Source organism: Ranitomeya imitator, chromosome 6 (assembly GCF_032444005.1).
Source record: "Ranitomeya imitator isolate aRanImi1 chromosome 6, aRanImi1.pri, whole genome shotgun sequence".
Lineage (NCBI taxonomy): Eukaryota > Metazoa > Chordata > Amphibia > Anura > Dendrobatidae > Ranitomeya > Ranitomeya imitator.
The window spans coordinates 493037983-493065523 of NC_091287.1; the positions used below are offsets into that span (position 1 = coordinate 493037983).

Below are 27541 nucleotides of genomic sequence, written 5' to 3' on the forward strand. Positions count from 1 at the left end.
GGTACCCAGGGTGGAGGAGGAGATGCTCCTCCAGGCCCTGGGAACCATATAATTGTTAAAAAAAAAGGAATTAAAATAAAAAATCTTGATATTCTCACCTTCCGGCGTCCCCGGCAGTCTCCCGCTCCTCACGATGCTTCCATTCCCAATAATGCATTGCGAAAATGACCTGTGATGACGTAGCGGTCTCGCGAGTCCGGGTCAACAGGACTGGATTATCCTTTTCTATTTCAAAAGAAATTATAGTGCATACAAAAGAAAATGGTCGGCATGACCCAGTTGACACGTTTCGACTGCATGAGTAAGACTGCCTAGTGCAGTCGAAACGCGTCGAATGGGTCATGTCGACCATGTACATTTTTTTTGTATGCAGTATAATTTTGAAATATACAAATAAAATTAAAATCCAGTCCTGTTGAGCCGGACTCCAATTTTTTTCTATTTTCCTACAGTACAGTAGCATGAGGCAGTGTCTATAGTACAACTAACAGAAGTTGCTCAGATAGTGCAGCTCATTCAGGATGGCACATCAATGCGAGCTGTGACAAGGGTATCTGTGTCTGTCAGCACAATGTCTAGAGCATGGAGCAGATACCAGGAGACAGGCCAGTACACCAGGAGACGTAGAGGGGCCGTAGGAGGCTGACAACCCAGCAGCAGGACCGCTACCACTCCTTTGTGCAAGGATGAACAGGAGGAGCACTGCCAGAGCCCTGCAAAATGGCCTCCAGCAGGCCACTAACATCCATGTGTCTGCTCAGGTTGTCAGAAACAGACTTCATGAGGGTTATATGAGTGCCTAACGTCAACAAGTGGGTGTTGTGCTTACAGCCCAACACCGTACAGGGCGATTGGCATTTGCCAGAGAACACCAAGATTGGCAAATTCTACACTGGCACCCTGTGCTCTTCATGGATAAGAGCAGGCTCACACTGAGCACATGTGACAGACCCATTGCCTGCAACATCCTCCAGCATGACCGGTTTGTCAGTGGGTCAGTAATGGTGTGGGTTGGCATTTCTTTGGAGGGCCGCACAGCCCTCCATGTGCTCGCCAGAGGTACCCTGACTGCCATTAGGTATCAGACTCATTGTGAGACCATATGCTGGTGCAGTGGACCCTGGGCTCCTCCTGATGCATGACAATGCTAGGCCTCATGGATGAAGTGTCAGCAGTTCCTGCATGATGACGGCATTGATGCTATGGACTGTCCTACCCGTTCCCCAGACCTGAACCCAATCAAGTACATCTGGAACATATCTCCTGCCATCCATCCACCAACACCATGTTGCACTACAGATTGTCCAGGAGTTGACTGATGCTTTAATCCAGGTCTAAGAGAAGATCCCTCAGCAGAATATCCGCCCTCTCGTCAGGACCATGCCCAGGCATTGTAGGGACCGAGAAGTTGTAGGGAGGTCATACAGGCACGCAGAGGCCACACACACTACTGAGCATCATTTCCTTGTTTTGAGGAATTTCTACTGAAGTTGGATCAGCCTGCAATTTGATTTTAAGTATCATTCCAAAGCTAGACTCTCGCGGGATATTAATTTTGATTTTACATTGATCATTTCTGTTTTATTCTCTATGCATTCCACTATGTAATAAAGATTTGCAACTGGGATATTTCGCTCAGTGATATCTAGGATGAGGGATTTTAGTGTCCCCTTTATTTTTAGCAGTATATTAGTGCGGTCACTGCCAATGTCACAATAACGAAAACACCACTGCTAGCTGCCACCACGAATCGTTCATAGAGGACACATGGGCTCATGAAGAAGGAGAGGCCTTCACACGTGCTAATCACGTCGCAGTGCCCCTACCGGCCGTGGTAACTTATTAATTTACTTGTTTAGTGAGGAGTTTTGGCAAGTGGATCTGATTTAACCCCTTCACGCTATGCGCCAAACATTTACAGCGCATGTGGTGTCTCCCTCAGCCTCGGAGCCCACATCTTTCCGGGCACGTCAGCTGACATGTGCCCCTAAGAGCCGTGGTGGAATCGCAGTCTTGATGGAACTAAAAAAAGTGCATTTCACTTGTTTGAAGCGGATCCTGATGGAATCTGCCTCAAACCAGTCACTGTCCAATCAGAAGACTGCAAATAAAAGGCTTTCTGGGGGAAAAAAAACCTCTTCAAAAATCTTCAGGAAAAGGAGCGTTTACCGAAGCAAAGCCTGACGCCAGTTTTCACTGCTTCAAAAAAAAAAGTCCATATTTGAAACTTTATGTCTAATGCTGAAGGGCTTTAAGTGACCAGGGAGAACGTTCCCTTTAAGTTCTGCACTGAACATGTGCTGCACACGCGGTAAAAAAAAAAATCAAATTTTCAAAAATGTAAACTACATTTCCCAGCATGCCGCGCCACTTCCTAGTCAGCAAATAGAGCGTGGGAGGATGCCGGGTATTGTAGTCCATGAGGCATATTAGCGCACCGCTTCTTCATAGACGATAGGAGACGGCTTACTTCTCACACACAACGTTATAGAACACGGATCCCGGTAACGGTTGGCTTTGTAGTCGCCACCCGTCGTGCTTTCCGCCGACGTCGTCATCAAACTACAAAATGGCGCCCACTGCAGAAACAGCTCACGTACTCCCAATGGCCACGCCCCTTCCCAAGTCACGAGTCATGGGCGGAAATGCTGACGTATGCGCGTCAGAGCACGCCGTACGTGCATGCGCCCGTATAAATAGCGCGCCGACGGGCTGCGGCCTTTTCCCCTCTACCCCGGCTGTTAGTGCTGTGTGTGAGTGTGTGCTCCGGAGCCTGGCCTCGGCACACATTTCTTATTATTAAAAAAATATAAAAAATAAAAAAAAAGCACAAAATCCCTTCAAAAAACCCAGAAAAATCCCCCCGAGCTCCTCTTCTCCCCTCACGTTTTATTTTTCTGTTGATTTTAACGAGAAGACGTTCCCGCCGCCGCCAGCTCTCAAGGATTTTAACGCTAGAGGAAAAAAAAAATTACAAAAGAAAAAAAAAACGGAATAAGTAACGTGAAGTGAAGAGAAAAGCTGCTGCTGCCCGACCGCGGAGAGGACCCTGCGATACCGGTGAGCGGGCCCGGGGAGGAGGGAGGGAGAAGGGCGGCACACCGGGGGCTGCGCACCGGGGGGCTCCATGTGCCGGGGGCTGCCCGCTCCACGTGTGTGTGTGCCGCCACATGAGGAAGCCCGGGTGCCAGCTGCTGGGGTGGGACACGCGTGTGGTCTGTTGTCACACAGGGGGTCCCCAGGCTGGTGTGTGAGGACGGCGGTCTGTAGGACACGGGGGAGGGCGTGTGTGGTAGACTGACCGTGTGACACATAGGGGGTCACCAGGCTGTGAGAATGGGGTCCATGTGCTGGCACGCGTGGGGGCTATGGTCTGACAGTGGGACAGAGGTGCTCCCAAGCCGGGGCGTGGGACAATGAGGGGGTCATCAGGCCAGTGTGCACAAGAGGGGACTACGGTGTGACACAGGCACTCAGAGGCCCACTTGTGTTGTGGATGTAGGACACAAGGGTCCCGGCCCCTACGGTGTGACCCAGGTGCTCAGAGGCCCGGGTGTAGGACACAAGGGTCCCGACCCCTACGGTGTGACACAGGCACTCAGAGGCCCACTTGTGTTGTGGATGTAGGACACAAGGGTCCCGGCCCCTACGGTGTGACCCAGGTGCTCAGAGGCCCGGGTGTAGGACACAAGGGTCCCGACCCCTACGGTGTGACACAGGCACTCAGAGGCCCACTTGTGTTGTGGATGTAGGACACAAGGGTCCCGGCCCCTACGGTGTGACCCAGGTGCTCAGAGGCCCGGGTGTAGGACACAAGGGTCCCGACCCCTACGGTGTGACACAGGCACTCAGAGGCCCACTTGTGTTGTGGATGTAGGACACAAGGGTCCCGGCCCCTACGGTGTGACCCAGGTGCTCAGAGGCCCGGGTGTAGGACACAAGGGTCCCGACCCCTACGGTGTGACACAGGCACTCAGAGGCCCACTTGTGTTGTGGATGTAGGACACAAGGGTCCCGGCCCCTACGGTGTGACCCAGGTGCAGGACACAAGGGTCCCGACCCCTACGGTGTGACACAGGCGTTCAGAGGCCCACATGTGGGTGTGTGACACAAGGGTCCTGGCCCCTACGGTGTGACACAAGGGTCCCGACCCCTACGGTGTGACACAGGCGTTCAGAGGCCCACATGTGGGTGTGTGACACAAGGGTCCCGACCCCTACGGTGTGACACAGGCGCTCAGAGGCCCACGTGTGGGTGTAGGACACAAGGGTCCCGGCCCTGTGTTGTGGGGAGTCAGCCTGATGCGTGTGAGACACGAGTGTCCCCAGGTCGGCGCGTGACCGTGTGCCGTACACATGCTCTACACCGCAGCCATGTGAGTGCGTCATATGATGGCACATGTGGTCCTGACTTCCTCCACTGCTTCACTTACTCTTGATCCATATTTCTTCCCGCTCACACTTTCCTTATGGGGCGTACTTTAGGCCTCCATGGCCACTTTTGAGGTGGACTCTAGTGATGGATCGGCGCCAAAGTGACTGACCCATTACACCGAGCCTGCTCCATTTGTCTTCAGCCATCTGATCACACTTTGTTTTGCTCAGTTCCCTTGGAAGGGACTACCAGGAAGTCTGAACCCCGCCTTATTTATAAGTTAGCAGTGATAACTTTCTTAGGACACTTCCTTTAAGTTTTAAATTCTTAAAACTATACAGTGGGGCAGCACGGTGGCGCAGTGGTTAGCACAGCAGCCTTGCAGCGCTGGAGTCCTGGGTTCTAATCCCACCAAGGACAACATCTGCAAGGAGTTTGTACGTTCTCTCCGTGTTTGCGTGGGTTTCCTCCCACATTCCAAAGACATACTAATAGGGGATTTAGATTGTGAGCCCCATTGGGGACGGCGATGATAGTGTATGCAAACTGTAAAGCGCTGCGGAATATGTTAGCGCTATATAAAGATTATAACGTCTGCATTTCCTAATGCTGCCGATGCTTCCTGAGCCATGGACAGATCTTGTGGTCTTGCGGTGAAGCAACCGCTGGTCTCCGCACTTCTACACTGTAGTCTTGCTTCATGTCTTTCAACTTTGTGGTCTTCAACTTGTGGCTTTCTAGTTTAGTTACTGCCCTGAACCTCTGTCTGTGCTTGCTGGGCCTTCTGGTCTTGCAACAGCTGGAGTCACATGTAGCCCAGTGTCCTATGATAAGCATGAAGCTGTGCTGGGCCGAGGAGAGCAGTATCGGGCAGGGACTGTGACTGCATTTATCAACTTATTCTCCTCAGACATAGTATATCCAGAAGATATGCCATAAATGATGCAACGCCTACAGCTGGGAACCAGGTCTCTTAAATTGTGTTCTGGTTGATGACAGTGGACTGGTTGCAACCTGACCTGAAGTTTTTACATAGGATTTTAGTGCTGATCCTATTTTTTTTTTTTTTTTGTGTTCGTGCTGGGAAAGTATCCTGCCGTAACGGCAAATACACAATACATATTTTAGTTTTTTTTTTTTTTTTACCTATGATGCATTTTAAAGCACAGTATGTCCAGTCTTTCAGCAATTTTCCTAATTGAGAAGCATTGCTTAGCATAAAAAATTGCAGTAAAAACACAAGTTTTCTGGTCGTAGCGCCTGCATTTTTTTCAAGCAGAATAAAACGTCCATCAAAAACTCTACCTGTGAACATACTTAGACTATCCAAGGATATAATCTTGTGGTTCATGTAAGGGTCTATGCCAGTGCCAGCTGCAAAATAGTGTGTGCAAAGCTGCCCTACTACCCATCAACAAATATTATCTGCTACAGATGTGAGCAGAGCCTGAGCTTTCCGAACTCCTAAAATCCTCTGCTTGTCCCAAGATATAGACTGCTTTTCCAAAGGTTGTATTTGGTGAGCAAGCCGTGAAACCCCCCCATGAAGTACGGTATTCACAACAGCCCCTATTCCATGGTGTTTACCAATTGGTACTTCCTCCTCTAAGGGTATGTGCACATGGTGCGGATTTTGCTGCGGATCCGCAGCAGTTTCTCATGAGTTTACAGTACAATGTAAACTTATGGGAAACCTTAAGGCTATGTGCACACCTTGCGTCGGGTCCCTGCGGGTTCTCCCGCAGCGGATTTGATAAATCTGCAGGGCAAAACAACTGCGGTTCTCCCTGCAGATTTATCGCGGTTTGTTCCGCGTTTTCCGCTGCGGGTTTCCGCCTATACTATTGATGCTGCATATGCAGCAATATGCAGCATCAATAGTAATGTTAAAAATAATAAAAATTGGTTATACTCACCCTCTGATGTCCGGATCTCCTAGGCGCTGCACCCGGCGGTCCGGTTCCAAAGATGCTGTGGGAGAAGGACCCTTCGTGACGTCACGGTCATGTGACCGCGACGTCACGGTCATGTGACCGCGACGTCACCGCAGGTCCTGGTCGCACAGCAACTCTGACCGGACGGCCGCGTGCAGCGCCCAGGAGCTCCGGACATCAGAGGGTGAGTATAACCAGATTTTTTATTTTTTAACCCCAAATATGGTTCCCAGGGCCTGGAGGAGAGTCTCCTCTCCTCCACCCCGGGTACCACCCGCACATTATCCGCTTACTTCCCGCAACGTGGGCACAGCCCCATGCGGGAAGTAAGCGGTTCAATGTATTCCTATGGGTGCAGAATCGCAGCGATTCTGCACAAAGAAGTGACATGCTGCGGGTTGTAAACCGCTGCGTTCCCGCGCGGTTTTTCCCGCAGCATGTGCACAGCGGTTTGCGTTTTCCATAGGGTTTACATGTTACTGTAAACGCTATGGAAACTGCTGCGGACCCGCAGCATCAAAATCGCGGCGGTTCCGCGGTAAAAACCGCTAAGTGTGAATATAGCCTAAAACGCTGTGCCCATGCTGTGGAAAAAGCCGCGTGGAAATGCAGCGGATTATTTTCCGCAGCATGTCAATTCTTTGTGCGGAATCCGCAGCGGTTTTCCATCTGCTCCAAAAGAAAAATGCAGATGGAAAACCGCAGCAGAATCCACATTAAAAACCGCGATAAATCCGCAGTAAAAACTGCAGCGGTTTTGCGCTGCAAATTTTTCTACGTGTGCACATGATGCAGATTTAGTGCACAACTGCAGCAGATTTTTCTGCAGCAGAAACGCTGCAGATCTGCACTGTGATTTACAGTACAATGTAAATCAATGTGAAAAAAAAGCTGTGCACATGGTGCAGAAAAATCTGCGCAGATTTCAAAGTGCACGTCACTACTTTTGTTCAGTTCTGCAGCGTTTCTGCACCCCTCCTTTATAGTAATCCACTGTGGTAAAACCTTTTATGCCCCACTTATGCCAAAAAGGCAGTTGGTTTTTTTGTATTTTGCTTTTAACATGAATTCCTGCAATAAGTGTAAGGTGCATCCTTCCAAATATTATACGTCCTCATCTATTACTAGAGGGAGGGATTATGACTCACGAGGCTATTTAGTACATACCGTAAATCACCTTCTGTCATCGGTTCTGTAACATTCAAGTTAATGTTTAACGTCAGTTATGTTAAGAGCATATGCTGTAATGTGACATGCAACCTGAGATCCCCCCCCTCCCAATAAAAAAACATCTTATAGGAAAGGTGACTGCAGATTTTAGTAGTCTGTTTCCACCTGCTGTGTGGTTACTATGAATGATGTCAGTGCAAATGCTCGGCACGGCTGACACTCCTGCAGCAAAACCACGGTTTATAGTGTGTAACTTTTTAAAAAGGTGTGCTTTACCTGTGGAAACTGGGTCCGAGCTCTGCCTAACATTCTCTATGCAAGAACCCAGCCTTGTGGGTTTACGGTTTCTGTACAATACAGCACTAATCCCGTATCATTGGACTGTTTCTCCAGTGCTGCTCAGTTGCACACGGGAGCATTTTATTTTTGCACCAGAGAAACCTTTTGTGTGCAGACAATCCGGAACTGGCAGTGCCTTGGACTCTGTGCATGTTGCCGAGTCCAAAGCGCTGCTGTCTATTGAACACAGGTGAATCTGCATGTGTTTACCTGCGTTTACTGATCGTCTGCACATTCCCTGCAAGTGTCACTTGCTGGATTCCATTCAGTTGCAGAACTTGCTGTGTATACCTCAATTACTGTAATTTTAATATTGACTGAAACATTGGGACTTACTGACTTATATTTTTTTCCTACAGTTAAACCTTAAACACCAGAAAACATGAATCCAAGTGCTCCCAGCTACCCTATGGCCTCCCTGTATGTTGGGGACCTCCACCCTGATGTCACAGAGGCTATGTTGTATGAAAAGTTCAGCCCTGCGGGTCCAATTTTATCAATCAGAGTGTGCAGAGACATGATCACCCGTCGATCTCTAGGTTACGCTTACGTCAACTTCCAGCAGCCGGCCGATGGTAAGAGCTTTTCGTATATGGTTTGCATGTTACATGACCCTGAGCCACAGACTATTTGTTTTTTTGCAAAGTCAGTTGTGAGGTTTGGTTTCAGGAAATGCTGCTTCTATATTGGGGCATCACAACAGTGCAGATTCCAATGGAAAAGTCCAGAATACCTTGGATTACAGTTCAGTCATATTCTTGGAGAACCTGTCACCAGGTGCATTATTCCCACCGCTCTCCTGAGTTTTTTTCTTAAATCCACCTTAATGTTCCAGATATTTGGACACTTAGTGCTAATTTTCATGGGGACCTGTGTTTAGGCTACTCTGTAAGCAGATGGCAAACATTGCAAATGGTGAATACTAATGTGCAGATGCCATGGCAGGAAACCCAAATGGACTACTTGCGATGTAGTTACTATCGAATGGTCCTGCTGATATTAAGGATAATGTTTCTTACTGCTAAAATATAGAATTGTTCATTATATAAAGTGAAGCGTGGCCAAATAACATTAAGAGGTTTTCCAAATAACATATAAGGCCAGGTTCACATTGCATTAACAGCAGCCCATTCCACACATGCGTTAACGGGCTGCTGTTGTCGCAAGTGCCGAGCTAGCAGATGCTCTTATCTGCACTAGCGGTGACGGACCCGGAAACGCTGCAGCCCGCGTCCCAGGGTCTGTCACTCAATGACGGCACATCGCTAGCGCATGCCCATTGTGGGCGTGCGCTAGCGACGCTTCCAACATTGGACTAAATGGCGGCGCTAACGGACTACGTTATGCCGTGGTGTAACTTAGTCGAACGGATGCCAAAAACATAATGTGAACATGGCCTAAGAGGTTTTCCACTGCTTTATCATTGATATCCTATACTTGGGATATGTCTTGAATGTTGTTGACCGGCACCTCAGCTGTTACCATTAGCTGCCCACTAGAAGTACACTTGTGCAGCTGCTCTGTCTTCTGATAGTAGCTGGCCCAGGGTACTGCACATCCACCTCCTATTGATTTGAGTAGGAGGCAGATTTGCCTCAAACGACTAGCGCTGCAATTGAGTACTTCTGGCCAGCGGCTGATTGACAGGGGTGCCCAGACCATGGCTGATCAGACATTGATGACCTATCCTTAAAGGGAACCTGTCACCTGAATTTGGCGGGACCAGTTTTGGGTCATATGGGCGGAGTTTTCGGGTGTTTGATTCACCCTTTCCTTACCTGCTGGCTGCATGCTGGCCGAAATATTGGATTGAAGTTCATTCTCTGTCTTCCATAGTACACGCCTGCGCAAGGCAAGATTACTTTGCGCAGGCATGTACTACGGAGGACAGAGAATGAACTTCAATCCAATATTTCGGCCAGCATGCAGCCAGCAGGTAAGGAAAGGGTGAATCAAACACCCGAAAACTCCGCCCATATGACCCAAAACCGGTCCCGCCAAATTCAGGTGACAGGTTCCCTTTAAGGCATCAATGCTAAGTAGTGGACAGCCTTTAAGTGTGTTTTAGAGTTGCCATGGTACATGAAGTGCCACAATAAGTGTGAACCCAATGGCCAACTTGCCCCTAAGGGCGCCTAATCATGCTTATACCTTATGTCTGGTAGATGGGTAGCAAACACACTGTAGACAGCAAGCGGTGAACCAGGCTGTCACTTTATACCAAATGACTGAGATGAAGCCCAGCAGAAGTCACTCAACCCCTTCAGAAGAGCCTTGCACTTTGGGGAGCTGCATCCTTTGTCATTATCGAGTATATAATGCCTTGCACTAGTTGTCCACATACTTGCCAAACTCTGATTATGTAAATATATTTTAATTGCATAGCACCATTGACTCCTCAGTGCTTTAAACATCACTGTCCCCATTGGGCCTCACAAACTAAAGTTCTGCATGTCTTCGGCGTGTGGGAGGAAACCCACTCAAACACAGGGAGAACATACAAACTCCTTGAAGATGTTGTCCTTGGTGGGATTTGAACTCAGGACCCCAGCGCTGTTGGGCAACAGTGCTAACCACCGAGCCACCATACAGTACTAACCACTGAGCCATTTAATTATGTGCTTCTGATTAAGATAACATCATGATAACATGTGTGCAAAATAAGACACCTCGAGCTCCATTAAATTTGAGTTTCCACAAGTTGATATTTATATCTATTCCCAGCTTGGTTTCAATCTGTGGTGTCTAGTTTTCTGCCCCTCTGACTGCTAGCCACCCCCCACACTCCTGACTGCCTTCATAAGATAAAAACATGATTAGGGGCATTTGGCAACAATTGCTGGTGCTTTTAAGGTGGTGCTGTACTTTTTGTTGCCTTTATTTTAGTAAAACCTAATTTTGTGTTTTGCGTATTGTAACCATACCTGGAAACATGGTTATGACACTTGCTCTGCGCATAATACAAATGGGTGTCTAGTAATTTATTAGGACTGTGCCAATGACACTTCCTGGGAGTGTGAGCCTTTCAGGCAGTGGCTTAAGGTCTCTTTACAATTTTGCAAGTGAAGCAGAATGACTAAAATCACTGTTTAATGTTACAGACTTTTCTTAAAGCAAGTGCATATGTCTTGTTCTTAACCCTGATGAGACTGGTGTACATTCTTAAAAAATCCATGCAGTTATGGCTGTGTAAGCCCTTTAAATTTCCCTTCAATCTGTAAAAATTATTTTAGGAGTCAAGGTCCAGTTAGTCAAAAAAAGTTCATATTACCAGGATACAAGTATTCCAGAATGTACTTGAGCCTCATCAGATCCAAAATGTGTTTGTAAAGCGCCTCTCCAGCTTTTACGTATATTGCTGGAGTGGTGCTTCAAATCCAAATCTCCTGGCTTATACTCACTTCTGATGCTGACTGAAACACAGCCGTGTCCACAAAGGTCCTATGGTACATGCCCAGTTGAAGAAAATAAATTTGTGCCATCACAGGGGGGGCAAAACTCCATGTTCTAGAATCGGTGGAGGAGCACCAATTAAAGGAGTTACTTTTCTTAAATTAAAAAAAAAAAAAAAAAATCCAATGAACTTCTTTAAGTTGTCAAAGCAAATTTTAAAACGAATCCATAAGATTTTACAGTTTATAGTGATAAAATAAATTCAGTAACCTGTACACTGACTAGCTGCTTACGTTTTCTTTCCCTGTGCGCCAGCTGAACGAGCTCTGGATACCATGAACTTTGATGTCATTAAGGGCAAGCCTGTTCGTATTATGTGGTCTCAGCGCGACCCATCTCTGCGCAAGAGCGGCGTAGGCAACATCTTCATCAAAAATCTCGACAAATCTATTGATAACAAAGCCCTGTACGATACTTTTTCTGCCTTTGGTAACATCTTATCATGCAAGGTAACGATGGTTAAGATATATCTTTTAACGTTTGTACAATGGATTGTCACTTTATAACTGATTTATATGATCTTACAGGTCGTTTGTGATGAAAATGGATCTAAGGGATATGGATTTGTACATTTCGAGACCCAAGAAGCTGCAGAAAGGGCTATTGACAAGATGAACGGCATGCTTTTAAATGACCGCAAAGTGTATGTATTCCTTAAAAATGCAGTAAAGGAACAAAATGGGGGGGGGGGGGGGGTCCTCGCAAGACCAAACATACCACCTCCCCTGTCGATATAGATTTGATGATTTTTGGGGGGCAATGTGACTACTCCTCATGTGGACTACTTGGCACATTGCCTCTTTGCTGATTGTTAAGGTTGGTGAGCAGGACAGTGGGCAATCAGCTGATTGCACTAGCGGCCCCATTCTCATAGATTGTTAAAGATGGCTAACACTTTAATTTTAATTTTTTGCATTTGTTTTCCCTCCCTTTATAACATTCCAAGTGCACTTTTTTTTTTTTTTTGTCGAGATAATGGTAAAATTAATGATGGTCAAAACTACAACTCATGCTGCAATAACATGGCCTTCATAAAACTAATGATTAAAAAAAAGCAGAATGAAATTATGAAATTTAGTTTCTTTAAAATTAGGCTGGAGGCTAGTACTTTGTTCGTTTGACAATTTGTAATTTTTGTAAAAAAATATATATATTTTTTAATAGATTTGTTGGACGTTTCAAGTCCCGTAAAGAAAGAGAAGCAGAACTTGGAGCAAGAGCGAAAGAGTTCACTAATGTTTATATCAAGAATTTTGGCGAAGATATGGATGATGAGCGGCTGAAAGAAATGTTTGGGAAATACGGTAAAGATCTTTTACATTTGTAGAAACTTGCTGTTGTCTACACCTCCTCTTGACGACTTGTTACTTAACTACATCTTTTGATTCTCTTTAAGGTCCAGCGCTCAGTGTTAAAGTCATGACTGATGAAAGCGGGAAGTCTAAGGGATTCGGGTTTGTCAGCTTCGAGAGACACGAGGATGCACAAAAGGTAAGTTAAAACAAACCGAATCACTTTAGATCATGCGTTCTTTAAAAGCTTCATTTTATCTAAATGTTTTAACACCTTCATGCCAAGGGTTATATTCGTCTTTGTGGTTTTGTTTTTTTGCTCCCTTCTTCCCAGAGCCATAACTTTTTTTTTTTTCAGTCAAAATGGACATGTGCAGGCTTTTTTTTTGTACTTTTGAACACCATTGGTTTTAACATCGTGTACTGGAAAATGGGGGGGAGGAAAATCCATCCGGATCGTCTCTGCTACATACGGGCAATGATCAAATCGCCTGTATGTAGCAGAATTCCTGACTTGCTATGTGCAGTGACCGAGGTCTGCTGAAGATCTGGTTGTCATGCCAACCCATCAGCGACCTGTGTTCATGTGACACGAGTGCCGATGGGTGGGATTTCCGGCACGCTTGCCGAAAGCGTGTTAAATGCAGCTGTCAGTTTGACAGTGACATATAACTAGTTAACAGCCGCGGGTGGATCGCAATTCCACCTGCAGATGTTAGACACATGTCAGCTGTTAAAAACAGCTGACGTGCTGGGAAAGATGGGCTCGGCGCCGGATCCCACATCAAAGGGAGGGTGTCTGATGCGTACTATTATGCCCGATGTTGGAAAGTGGATAAAGGATCTCCAAGATCCTTTCCCAATATGTAGTAGGTGTAATATATTAGCAAATACCTCAAATTAGAGATGTGTAGTTCTTCTGATTGGTTTTGCCACTTTCCAATGTGCATGGCATTGCAGTAGCTTGGATATCCATGGTTATAACGACTAAACGTCAGATTGTAACCATGGATAGCTAAGCTACTGCAATGCTCTGCACATGGGGTAAGTGGCTTATCAGAATAACTAGACTACATTTCTAATTAAAGGTACTTGCTAATATGACTACTACATATTGGGACAGGAGTGTCCTTGACGGTGTCTTATACGCTTTTGGGTATGGCTCTGTTATGATTTTGTTAATATTTTTGCTTCAGTATTTTCACATTGGGATAGGATTTTGGAGATTGGAATAATGCAAATGTTTAGCTCATTAATTTCATTAGCCGAAAGTGTCCATGGAGTTCAGAACCATGGGTTCTGGAACACCCATGTTTTTAAATAAAATACTCTCCATTAGTCAAGACCTGTGGCTGGTATAACCCAACAATGGGCACAGGACGCCTCCTCCAGCTAGCTATGGCTCCCAGACCTGGGCCTGCACCCATCACACTTTTAGTCAATCCTGTGCATATGCCATAACTGTCTAAGATGAGAACCCTTTTATTAAAAAGAACCAATCGCTTCATGGGAAACATCAAAGTAAGACTAGATATATAAACAGTATCCAATTTATATAATTGGTGAAGGGTTTTAAGCTTTCCTAATTTAGTTATAATTGCTCTGGCCCTTTTAAAGGGAACCTGTCACCCCGAAAATCGCGGGTAAGGTAATCCCACCGGCATCAGGGGCTTATCTGCAGCATTCTGTAATGCTGTAGATAAGCCCCCGATGTTGCCTGAAAGAGGAGAAAAAGACGTTATATTATACTTACCCAGGGGCGGTCCTGCTGCTGGGTCCGGTCGGATGGGCGTCTCTGGTCCGCTGCGGCACCTCCCATCTTCTTTCCAAGACGTCCTCTTCTGATCTTCAGCCGCGGCTCCGGCGCAGGCGTACTTTGCTCTGCCCTGTTGAGGGCAGACAAAGTACTGCAGTGCGCAGGCGCCGAGCCTCTGACCTTTCCGGCGCCTTCGCACTGCAGTACTATCCTCTGCCCTCAAGAGGGCAGAGCAAAGTACGCCTGCGCCGGAGCCGTGGCTGAAGATCAGAAGAGGACGTCTTAGAATAAAGATGGGAGGTGCCGCAGCGGACCAGAGACGCCCATCCGACCTGACCAGCAGCGGGACCGCCCCTGGGTGAGTATAATATAACGTCTTTTTCTCCTTTTTCAGGTAACATCGGGGGCTTATCTACAGCATTACAGAATGCTGCAGATAAGCCCCTGATGCCGGTGGGATTACCTCACCCGCGATTTTCGGGGTGACAGGTTCCCTTTAAGACAACTCTGAACTTTTTCCCTGGCTCATTATGACAGCTGATGCTTCCTGCTTCTGAGGTGGGAGAAACCACTGTGTGGAGAGGGGGTGGCCAGACTGTGACATTGCAGCTTGTCACTAGTATGTTCCTGATGGATGTACTTTGTACAGTATATAGCAATGTAAGATGGCTCCTGGTATTTTATGGAGGAGGGTAAAGGTGGCATTGTAAATTCTGCAGCCTTTACACAGTTGGTATCTCCCAGAGATGACAAACTGCCAGACTGAGCTCATTCTGGAGAAATGAAACAAAAACCTGCCCCTGTAATACCAAGGAAGCCAAGGACTTATTAGCCATAAGTGCAGCTGCTGAGCTTTCTCCTGCCTCGTTATGCCTGCAGGTACTGTGATTATGTGCGGGTAATATTGAGGTTACTATTGGCTGATGTGCAAGATGCCATGCTTGGGACATTAATCTCCTTTTTTTTTTATTTCCCTGGTATTCTGTACATCCTACTGGGGATTTATGCCGTGCGCAGGCTTTGGTGGGAGATCTGCATTGTTTTTAGCAATTTTGTAGTGTGTGTGCATATTTGTGTTGAAACAACTTTTTCCAGTTTTCTTATACAAGATCTAAATCAAACGGACCACCCATACTCCTCACTTCCCTCCCACGAGCTCGGTGGCTTCGTCTGCTCCTCTGCTTGCACTTAAAGGGGTATTCCCATTATGTAGTAGGTGTATTAGCAAGTACCTCCAATTAAAAATAGTATAGTTCTCATTCGCTATGTCGCTTACCCCATGTGCGGGGCATTCTAGTAGCTTTGGTATCCATTTTTATGACCACTATAGTCACTACTGCAATGCCCTGCACTTGGGGTAAGTAGACATGACAAATCAGAAGTATACTAAATTTCTAATTAGAGGGATTTGCTAATATTACATTTACTGCATATTTGGATATGAGATGGGATTACCCTCCCATTGATTTTTTTTTTTTTAACATATAGCATAAGCTATGATTAGACTTTGTATAAGCAAAAATATTTCACCCTAGGATAGTACTTGCTATTCTGCGATAAGCACACTTGTATCACTTCCACCCATTTTTGATGTAGAAAGACTAGATGGCGTACATGCAATATTTATCCACAGTCCCCTTACCCTCAAATTTAAGGTATTTTTTTTCACTAGCTTTTAAAGTCCAGTTGCATTCTCAATTTTTAAATTACATGTAGTTACCAATCTAAGGCTGACCCCTTTATATTTAATAATCAGCTGCAGAATGGGCAATACCTTGTATTTAGTGTAGAACTCTCACTAATGTCCACTATCCTCACCCAAAAAGTGCCCGTTTTTTAGGAAGTGTCCCAAATTACCAGGTTATGGGATTACTCACTACAACAGTATTGTGGACGCTCTCGCTTCTTGCACGAACACAGCTCTGCTGCATTGTGCACTAACCAGGGACTGAACGGGAAAGTCCTCAGTCGTCACCGCTCACACAAGACTTCCTAAAGTTTGACAGGTCTCATATTAAAGCAAAAATTGAGATAAGCTGTGTCTGAATTGGACCTGGGCCATTAGGAAATGTTCTGTGCACTAAAGACCATAACTTTTAAAAAATAAAAAAAATGCCCAGTCCAGGAGCTGCAGGCTGAGATAAATATTCACTAGGTTAAGTGTATCCTGGTGTGGAATAGGATGTGATATTCCCATTTGGATTGGGTAGTTTTCCATTTTGTCCTCCAGTAATCCCACGGTTCAGGTTTTTAGCATTTGAGTATGGCTGTCACACCTTAAGGAAAGCTCAGACTTGTGTACTTATCCCTACAATAAACATCATGTGCTTTTATATTACCATATTGTATGTTTTGTCTGGGGCATATGAGTAGGTCTGAGCCCCTGTGCTTCACAATAACCCCTTCAGGACCAGAGTTTTTGCACCTTTGTTTTCCTTTTATTCCTGAAGCGATACATTTTTTGCCATTGATGCCCTGAGGGCTTATTTTTTTTGTACGATGAATGGTAGTTTTCAATTACCGTATATACTCAAGTATAAGCCGAGATTTTCAGCCCATTTTTTTGGGCTGAAAGTCCCCCTCTCGGCTTATACTAGTCATATACCGGGAGGTCGGCAGGGGAGCGGGGGCTGTGTAGTTATACTTACCTGCTGCGGCGTTGTCCCTGGCTTCCACGGCGCTGCAGATTCTTCCTGTACTGAGTTGTCACTTGGCACCGCTCATTACAGAAATGAATATGCGGCTCCACCTCCTATAGGGGAGGAGGCGCATATTCATTACTGTAAATGATCGGTAACTGTGACCGCTCAATACAGGAAGAAGCTGCAGCGCCGGGGAAGCCAGGGACTGTAGGGACCACGCCAGGAGCAGGTAAGTATATGGGGAGCGCTGCGCTATATTTACCTGCTCCTTGCTCCAGTGCGGCTCAGTCTGCAGCGTCCTCTAGCAGTGACGCTCAGGTCAGAGGGCGCGGTGACGTAGTCAGTGCGTGCCCTCTGCTGAGCGTCAGTGCTGGAGACGGAGACGCACGAGGAGCAGGTAATTATTGAAAGCGCCGGCGTCCTGAGCAAGAGAGGTGAGTATGTGATTTTTTATTTTTTTTTTATTGCAGCACCAGCAGCATTCTATATGGCACAGCATTATATATGGAGCATCTATGGGGCCATAATCAATGGTGCAGAGCAATAGATATGGGGCACAGCATTATAAGGAGCATCTATGGGGCCATAATGAACGGTGCAGACCATTCTATATAGCACAGTTGTATATGGAGCATCTATGAGGCAATAATGAACGGTATGGAGCATCTATTTTTATTTTTGAAATTTACCAGTAGCTGCTGCATTTCCACCCTAGGCTTATACTCGTGTCAATAAGTTTTCCCAGTTTTTGTGGCAAAATTAGGGGGGTCAGCTTATACTCGGGTCAGCTTATGCTCGAGTATATACGGTACATTAATTTTACCATTCAATGTATTGGATAAGGGGAAAAAATTCAAGTAAATGGAAATAAAAAGTATGACTGTCTGAAATGATCAGTGATGCCTAATTTATATAATTGAAACCAAATTGTTAATAAGCAAAAAGGAATCTAATTTATTAAACTGTTCCTTTAGGAGGGGACTTAAACCTGCAATCATTTGCTTGCACTTTATACCAGAGGTGTCAAACTGCATTCCTCAAGGGCCGCAAGCAGGTCATGTTTTCAGGATTTCCTTGTATTGCACAAGGTGCTGGAATCATTCTGTGTAGGTGATTAAATTATCACCTGTGCAATACAAGGAAATCCTGAAAACATGACCTGTTTGCAGCCCTTGAGGAATGCAGTTTGACACCCCTGCTTTATACTGCAGTGCTTCAGAGGACTGAGACATTGGTCGTTATAACCCACTGATGCCCTGTGATCATGTCGTCATCAGGGGTGATGTCAGCCAGCGTGCGCTCTTGCTCGAGCTATGATGTAGTTTGCCGCTGAGACTGCAGCATCTAAATGGTTGATAACTGTAACAAGCGCTCTTCTTCACTTGTGGCTGTAACAGATGCCAGCTGTTTAATATAGCTGGGGCATCAGCCATGTGTGGAGCTCCTGAGCCACATGGGGCCACACAGTGCAGGGCATAAAGTTGAGCCGCAAAGGGTTTATGGTAGTGAGATCATTTTACAGTGACCCTCTCTCACGTTTATGAATTTCAAGTGACAATCTTTTATATTGTAACAATGCTTAAAGGGGAACTACTTCTGGGTTGTAAATACCTGCAGACCATCACAGTAAGGTCCCTGTAATGCCTACTTCCATAACGCTTTAGTACATATCTATCTCCTTTCTCCTGTAATCCATCAGCAGATGCTTTAGTACATGAGTTCGCAAGTTGAGGCTTGTTCTGCACTTGCATCTGACTTCTCCAGCCTTTCTCCTCCCGCTTCTCATCTCGTGCTAATGATTGACAGGTCACTGTTCTGTTAGCTGCTCCCTGGCTGACATCTCCCGCAGTCATTCCAAGGACGGTGCATGTGCGGTAACCTCCTCCTAATGTTTCGAAAGCTGGAATAATTATCTGCACATGTGCAGTGTCCCCCCCTGGACTGACTGCCTGCCTGTCAGGGGATCATGTCAGAGGTGTAACCTGTCGAGCACTGGCAGGAGGCTGGCACCAAGAGGAGAGAGGCCCAGCGTTGGCATGTGCAGCAGAGCAAGCCTCTTAGCAAGCGTTTACTTAAAAATGCATTGATGGTTCAAAGACAAGGGAGACAGATTTGTAATATAAAGTTATGGAGGTCCCTTACTATGATGCCTATTTAGGGTTTAAAAACCTGCTGACTGCATCCTTACACTTTTGAGCTTGTAGATTGCAGTATATATGGTCTATAATTTCATCTGTTTAGTTTTTGCATTTTTTTCAACTTTTATGTTCTACTACTCAAAATGAAATTCTTTTGTTTTAAGGCCGTGGATGACATGAATGGTAAAGACATGAATGGTAAGGCAATTTATGTTGGAAGAGCCCAGAAGAAAGTCGAGAGACAAACTGAGCTTAAACGGAAATTTGAGCAAATGAAGCAAGATCGAATCACCAGATATCAGGTGAGCGGCTTCACTTTGTTTTATCATAATGTTTACCACGTTAATTTGCAATGTTTACTAATTGAGACTTTATTTATAGGGAGTCAATCTCTACGTTAAAAATCTAGACGATGGGATCGATGATGAGAGGCTACGAAAAGAATTCTCCCCTTTCGGTACCATCACTAGTGCTAAGGTGGGCTTCGCTACACTGTAAATATCCTTATGTAAAGCATGCTGTCACTTTTATTTTTCTGGTCCTGTAACAAAAGTAAAATTCATAGTTTTCTGCAAGGAGGGAATTGCTAATCACTTCTCTAACTCAATTTTGTTATCTGATTTTTCAGGTCATGATGGAAGGTGGACGCAGCAAAGGGTTCGGCTTTGTTTGTTTCTCCTCCCCAGAAGAGGCAACCAAAGCTGTAACAGAAATGAATGGAAGGATTGTAGCCACCAAGCCATTGTATGTTGCCTTGGCACAACGCAAGGAGGAACGTCAAGCGCATCTGACAAACCAATACATGCAGAGAATGGCCAGTGTCAGGGCTGTGCCCAACCCCGTAATCAATCCTTACCAGCCACCACCATCCAGTTATTTCATGGCAGCTATCCCACCGGTATGTTGACGACACATAACACATAAAGGGGCAGGGAGATAAAAGCTAATTAGCAAATGTAACATACTTTACCAAAACTGCATGATCTCCAGATTACGGTGCTGATCCCTAAAGCTAGCTACACTTTCAGTCAGGATGCTTTTCCCCTCCATGTGTTAGGATGTGACATGTGATGTGATGAAATGGCTAGCTGAGTCAAAGGATACATTAAGCAAACCCACTTCAACTGTGAAGGGACTAGCTTAATAATCTCACCCGCCAGCTAGCCCTTTCATACAGGTCACTGAGACTGAGCGCAAAAGTAAAGCCAATGGGAAATCCTACAAGCTATGCTATTCAATGTAGATTAAATGATTAGATTTGCTAACCTTCTCCTTACATTGGAGAGCACAGTTTAATCCTGCAACATGTGAAGGTTTAAGCTAAATACTCTTCTGTTTTAGGCTCAAAATCGTGCTGCATACTACCCAGCTGGACAAATAGCCCAGCTTAGACCCAATCCCCGCTGGACAACGCCAGGAGCTAGGCCTCATCGTAAGTCAACTTTTAGTTTTCCGAGTAAATACGGTCTCTGATGCAGCTATAACGGCAAAATCTTGACATGAAAATATTTGGTCAAGTCTTGGCTCTAGGTTAATGTTAAGTAACCTGAATGATCCATTTACTGTCCTGCAGCATTCCAGAATATGCCAGGAGCCATCAGACCTGCAGCTCCAAGACCACCAGCATTTAGCACCATGAGGCCAGCATCTTCAGTCCCACGTGTTGTATCAGCTCAGAGAGTTGGTAAGTGCTCGTCCGTCTACATCTTTCTGTACAAAGTCTTGACCCAAAGCGATCACCTCTTTTTTTTATAGTCTGGCCATGAAACCAGCTTATAGAAAGCAGTTTTGTGATTACTAGTCACAGTATTGACAATGATGACTGGACCTATTGTGCTGTTATCTGGACCCAGCAGCCTTTTAAGCATGAGGCTGTTGTGTTCGGGTCAGTAGACCTGAATCTTGTACTTATTGTGAAAGTTAAATGTGTAAAACTGGTTTAGGCAGGGATCACACAAGCACAAATTCTTGTGCTACAGAATTAGATCTGATTTTTGCGAATGACACTGATCTAATTCTGAACCTAGTTTGAGCAGTGTCGGCTTTGTGTGATACGTCTCTTATCCAAGATAATCGGAACACAGTTGAGAAGATGAAGAACTTCTCCATTGACCGACTGCAACTCTGCAGTATATTTTACACGTACTTGAATGTGTCGTTTGATTTGCTCAGGGTGCAGCATTTTTTTTTAATTATATATACACACTTGGTCTGTGGGGAAATACAATCTGCCCGGCCCCATTATGTAACATTGGTCTGAGTTCTATCGATTTATACGCTCATGTGAGCGAGCCTGTAAAGTGATAATCGGTGTAGACTGTCAGCTGTAAATTTCAAGAGCATGTGTAGATGGAGTGTTATCTAAAAAAACAAACCCAGAAAAAAAATCTTAAAACAGATTTGCATGTTACACGCCAGAGCAGCCGTGATGTCAGACACATTATCACTCTATGCAGTGCTGCAGCTAAAATCCGAAACACAGCAAATGCTCCTATGCATCAGGGAAACGCTGGAAATATTATTTTCTTTGCCCTGTCCACTCCCCATGTGCCGAGTGACGGGGAGTTAACCCCTTAACGACCATAGTATTTTTCATATTGCATTTTCATTTTTTGCTCCCCTTCTTCCCAGAGCCATAACTTTTTTTTTTTTGTCAAAATGGCAATATGAGGGCTTGTTTTTTGCGGGACGAGTTGTACTTTTGAACGACACTATTGGTTTTACCATTTCATGTACTAAAGAAACTGGGGGGGGGGGGGGGTGGGAGGAAATTCCAAGTGCGGTGACATTGCAAAAAGTGAAATACCACACCACACTTGTTTTGGTTTTTTTACTAGACCTGCCATTATGATTCTCCAGGTCATTGAGTTCATAGATAAAAAAGAACCTAGACATGTTGGTGTCTAAGTGGTGACCCCTAAAGGCACTTCAAACATGGAAAGGTCTCTAAAAAAATGTGTATTTCCTTGAAAAAATGAAAAATTACTGCTACGTTTTTAAACCTGTAAAGCAGACATGAAGGAAATGTTTGTTAATGTTTTGCTGTGGTATGACTATCTGGATTAACGGGATAATCCTTCAAAGTTTGAAAATTGCAAATTTTCTCAAATTTCTGATAGATTTTGTTTATAAAAAAAAAAAATCAACCTAAATTTACCATCATAAAGTATGTGTCACGAAAAAAGTCTCTATCACTGGGATTTGTTGAAGCGTTCCAGAATTACTACATAAATTTACACTGGTCAGACTTTAAAAAATTGGCTCCGTCGCTAAGGGGTTAAAGAACTGGTCTGTCAGTACAGTAACAATGCAGAAAACATCACAATTTTTAGCAAGCCTTTAGTATTTAAGTTTATAACCAATTTTTCTTTTACAGCTAATACTTCAACCCAAACAATGGGACCACGTCCAACAGCTGCAGCTGCTGCAGCCGCTGCCACTTCCGCCGTGCGCTCGGCTCCACAATATAAATACGCTGCTGGTGTGCGTAACCCTCAGCAACACCTTAACGCTCAGCCACAAGTTGCTATGCAGCAGGTAAGCATTGATTCGTAGTCTAAGCACCCCATACATACTAGACTTGAGTCAGTTGAACCTGCAGATATCGGCTGTCTAATGTGCATGTGGTTGCTGGTTTGTTCTCCAAGATAAGCCTCTGTCTGTGGGAGGCTTTCTCAGACCACATGAGCAAACCTGTGTATGGTAGTGTCTGCAAAGATGGCTGCCGGGCGATGGCCTTGTTCTGTCGACAGCCATATGTGTACGACAACATAAAGGTTCATGCTTGGGGCTCAAGTCTGCAATCTGTGATTGCAAACTTGTGATTCCTCAGTGTGTCCTGTAAGGGTATGTGCACAAATTGCGGATTTTGCTGCGGATCTGCAGCGTATTGGCCGCTGCAGATTTGTAGCAGTTTTCCATGAGTTTACAGTACCATGTAAACCTATGGAAAACAAAATCCACAGTGCACATGCTGTGGAAAAAAAATGCACAGAAACGCTGCGTTTATTCCGCAGCATGTCAGTTCTTTGTGCGGATTCTGCAGCGGTTTACACTTGCTCCATAATGGGAATCCACACCAAAACCGAGATAACCCAGGGATTCTGCAGTGCGGATTTCCTGCAGATTTACCAAAATCGGTGCGGAAAAATCTGCACACCATTCCGCAACATGTGCACATAGCCTCAATCTTTGGTGCTTTGAGCAGGTGGTCATGTGACCACAAGTAAGCAATTTTCTAACTTCCTGACAGATTCAGACTAGATGTGTTTGGCCTCACTCAATTCTCTTGTATTGAGTGAGGTTGGGCACATGACCACATATGTAAATAACATAATTGCTGTTGCGTTACTCAAGCAGTGACTGCAGACTTAAAGGCTGTCCGGCCGTAGGGTTTAAGACGTGTTTGTGAATTGGTTACTGGACAATCTAATTGTGGGGGACACTTGGGAAAGTTGTAATGGTTTTTGGAAGAAAATAGTTTTCATGTAATCCTAACTTCAAGTAGATCTGTCTCTGCTGACAACTATTAATGGGTTTCTGAATACTCTTTGTTTGCTTTGCAGCCTGCTGTCCATGTGCAAGGACAAGAGCCCCTGACTGCCTCCATGCTGGCCTCTGCTCCACCACAGGAACAGAAACAAATGCTCGGTGAGTAAAGCTCTTCCATAATGTTACATTGTACACATGACTAAGGAGCATAAAGTTTGACTTTGTTTCTTGTTTTTTTAGGTGAGCGCCTCTTCCCTCTCATTCAAGCCATGCACCCAACACTGGCTGGTAAAATCACTGGGATGTTGCTGGAGATTGATAATTCTGAGCTTCTTCACATGCTTGAGTCACCAGAGTCTCTCCGCTCAAAGGTATTTGCAGTGTATTGAATACTGTTAAGTACATTACAACTTTGGTGTTCTGGTGTGTAAACCCAAGCCTTACTATTTTAGGTTGATGAAGCTGTTGCTGTGCTGCAAGCCCATCAGGCCAAGGAAGCCGCACAGAAGGCTGTGAACAACCCTGCAGGAGTGGCAGCCGTCTAACACGCATGTAAGTGGTGTCCAGTTCATCTGTTTTGTAGTTGTCTGTATTATACCTTCTTTAGTAAAGTTATTTAGATATACCGTATATACTAGAGTATAAGCCGAGATTTTCAGCCCCTCTCGGCTTATACTCGAGTCATGATCGGCGGGTGAGGGGAGAGAGGACTGTCATATACTCACCTGCTCACTGCACTCCTGGCGCTCCCCCTGCCTGTCCCATGGTCTTCGGGTGCCGCAGCTCTTCCTCTGTTCAGCGGTCACATGGTACCGCTCATTAAAGTTATGAATATGGACTCCACTCCCATAGGGGTGGAGCCGCTATTCATTCCTGTAATGAGCGGTGCCAGTGACCGCTGACAGAGGAAGAGCTGCAGCACCCGAAGACCATCTGTCCGGGATAAGGAGCCAGGGACGCCGGGAGCACGTGAGTATCTCATATTTACCTGTCCACGTTCCACCCGCCGGGCGCCGCTCCGTCTTCAGCGTCCTCTTGCTCTGACTGTTCAGGTCAGAGGGTGCGATGATGTACTAGTGTGCGCCGCCCTCTGCCTGAACAGTCAGTGCGGAGGGACGCTGAGGAGCTGCGGGCAGCAAGAGAGGTGAGCATGTCATTTTTTTTTTTATTTTTTTTTTTTATTGCAGCAGCAGCATTATATATGGCACAGCTTTATAAGGAGCATCTATGGGGCCATAATGAACGGTGCAGAGCATTATATATGGCACAGCTTTATATGGAGCATCTATGGGGCCATAATGAACGGTGCAGAGCATTCTATATGGCACAGCTTTATATGGAGCATCTATGGGGCCATAATGAACGGTGCAGAGCATTCTATATGGCACAGCTTTATATGGAGCATCTATGGGGCCATAATGAACGGTGCAGAGCATTATATATTGCACATCTTTATATGGAGTATCCATGGGGCAATAATCAACGGTGCAGAGCATTATATATTGCACAGATTTATATGGAGCATCTATGGGGCCATAATGAACGGTGCAGAGCATTATATGTGGCACAGCTTTATATGGAGCATCTATGGGGCCATAATGAACAGTATGGAGCATCTGTTTTTATTTTTGAAACTCACCGGTAGCTGCTGCATTTTCCACCCTAGGCTTATACTCAAGTCAATAAGTTTTCTCATTTTTTTGTGGCAAAATTAGGGGGGTCGGCTTATACTTGGGTCAGCTTATACTCGAGTATATACGGTATTAGTACCTGCTCTGCAGATTTGTAAAAGAGGGGATGATATGCTTTGATGGTAGTTTTGAGGATATTTCAGTCTTTATACATCTGCACCTGCTGACAATTTGAGTTTGTCCCACCTAGTGCTTCATAAACATCTGTCAATTGTATTTCGTGTTCGTTATAACATGAAACATGGTGTGCTAATGTTTTCCCTTTTCTTTTTCTTTATAGGCTATCTGAACTGTCAAGAACTTCACTTCATTGAAGAAAAAATATCAAAACATGGAAAATCTTAAATTTCTGAAAAACACTGCAAAAACATAAAATCAAATAAAAAAGGAAAGGAAACTATAATGCTTACGTACCACCAAATGCCAGGTCTGGCATATCATTGCTGGTCCTAGATACTATAAAATAAAAAATAAAAAAAAAAATTGTAAAATACAAAAACAAATGGAATTGTTTTTTTTGTTTGTTTTTTTTTTTTAAAGACCCGGGAAAGGCATTTTGAAAATAGTACGAGAAGTTAAGCATTCCTTTCTTTGATTTTGTAATTCTTTATTGTTGAAAAACCCAGAATTTCGCCACCGTTGGTATTTTGTGGGAAAGATAGCTGGGCAAAAAGAACATAATTTGGATTATAAAATTCTTGCTTTAATAAAATTTACTAAAAACATTGCATGGTTTTGTCTTCATTTTGGGTGTTATAACCCATTTTACAAATTGAATTTTTTTTTTTACCCCTTCCCTGCTGACTTGTGACTTGTCTTCCAAACTGGCAAGGGACAAAAAGTTCATGGATCCTCCATCTATACTACAATATTTAAGATGATGGCTTTCATGAATATAAAAAACACCAGCAAGTTTCTTTAAGGTAACGAATGGGTAACGAATGGGAGCAAAGATTTGCGAACGAACAGTTTCAGGGGTCACCTGTAGTTAATCTTCCAACCCTTATTAAATCAGCATATTTTGCAGTGCTGTCAATTTGTTCCCTGTGGAGCTGTCTGTTTTTTCTGATGACAAAAAAAACAAAATTGTGCAAACGTATATCACTCTGCAAAACAAGTTTTACCCACTGAGCCACTGTACTACCCATAACTTATAAATCACTTCTGTACTTGGAGTCTACAATCCGTTGTGACAATTTGGCTATTATGTACTAAAAATAAATCCAGCATGAATGTTGCTATAGAAAAATAAAAACCTACCTCCAGAAGTTTGTTGAAACAGTGGACTCTATTAAAACCCAAGTGACTTAAATAAAGGGTGCCGATGGTTATGGCAAGCCGAGACCAACCAATGGCCTCCAGGTCTGTCGGCTAGAAGGTCTAATTCTCTGCAATGTATTAAACCAGTGAAAATTTAAGTTTCCGTAAGTTGGACCAAGTTAAAAAGGTTTTAAAAGTGTAACTATATAAAGTCCATATAAAAAAAACGCATTCTTTTGCCATTAAAAATGCTGTTTCGTAAAAGTCCATAAGCACCTGGAACAGTACTAAAACTCACAACCTGTTAAAGGTAAACAAACATGACAACATAAATATAAAACCTTTGTGCAGAAGTGGCAAAATATATAAATCTGGTATAGCGCTAAATTGACATAAAACACTAAATTGTAGGTTTTTGTTCTGCCACTCAAAAATCGTAAGCAAAAAAGCGACCATAAAAACATTGTATAGCCCAAATTGATACAATTACAAACATCAAATCGTTCTGCAAAAAAAAGCAAGCAATCATAAAGCGGTAAGCAGAAATTACAGCTCTTAAAGTAGGGAGACTGTTTTAAGGTTTTGACACTTTATTTATTTTTTTAAATGTTTGCATCAGTATTGTAAAGTGGTCTAATCAGTTTTAGCGCAATAAAAATATTATTTATTACAAATTTTTTTGAAAAAAATAATCTTTAACTCATCTGGCCAAAAAGTCTTCAGACATCTGTCAATTGAAAAACAAATAGGTTTTCCATGTAGCTTAAAGGCACTAAAAAATTGACACTACTCCCAAAAAATAATCCCATAAAATCCCCACTCCCAAAGCCAAATGCACCCAACCCTCCCCCTTTGTGTTTTGCAGAGTGCCCAAACTGCAGTGTATGACCACAAGGAATACTGCTGCACTAATTAGAATTGGTGTAATATAATTTATATAACACCATTAATGCCTTGGTGCCGTACATGAGAAGGGGTTACATCTAAATGCAAATATCACT

General features: G+C 44.5%; 1 protein-coding gene across 1 annotated transcript; it reads left to right on the plus strand.

The window, feature by feature from the left end:
* The first annotated feature begins 2699 nt into the window (after positions 1 to 2699).
* On the plus strand, positions 2700 to 26005 carry LOC138642996 (polyadenylate-binding protein 1). The gene is made up of 16 exons (XM_069731660.1): positions 2700 to 3060; positions 8177 to 8392; positions 11526 to 11719; positions 11798 to 11913; positions 12435 to 12574; positions 12667 to 12761; positions 19263 to 19400; positions 19480 to 19575; positions 19727 to 19996; positions 20440 to 20530; positions 20672 to 20782; positions 22475 to 22635; positions 23664 to 23748; positions 23830 to 23960; positions 24042 to 24141; positions 25561 to 26005. Exons 2-15 carry the CDS (start codon positions 8200 to 8202, stop codon positions 24132 to 24134), a joined length of 1914 nt encoding a protein of 637 aa, XP_069587761.1. The 5' UTR covers positions 2700 to 3060; positions 8177 to 8199; the 3' UTR covers positions 24135 to 24141; positions 25561 to 26005.
* The last annotated feature ends 1536 nt before the right edge of the window (positions 26006 to 27541 follow it).

Coding starts and splice junctions, on each gene's coding strand:
- LOC138642996 (XM_069731660.1), top strand. CDS start 8,200: ATGAATCCAAGTGCTCCCAGCTACCCTATGGCCTCCCTGTATGTTGGG. Junction 12,762..19,262: donor GACACGAGGATGCACAAAAG/GTAAGTTAAAAC, acceptor TTTTGTTTTAAG/GCCGTGGATGACATGAATGG. Junction 22,636..23,663: donor CACAAGTTGCTATGCAGCAG/GTAAGCATTGAT, acceptor TTTGCTTTGCAG/CCTGCTGTCCATGTGCAAGG.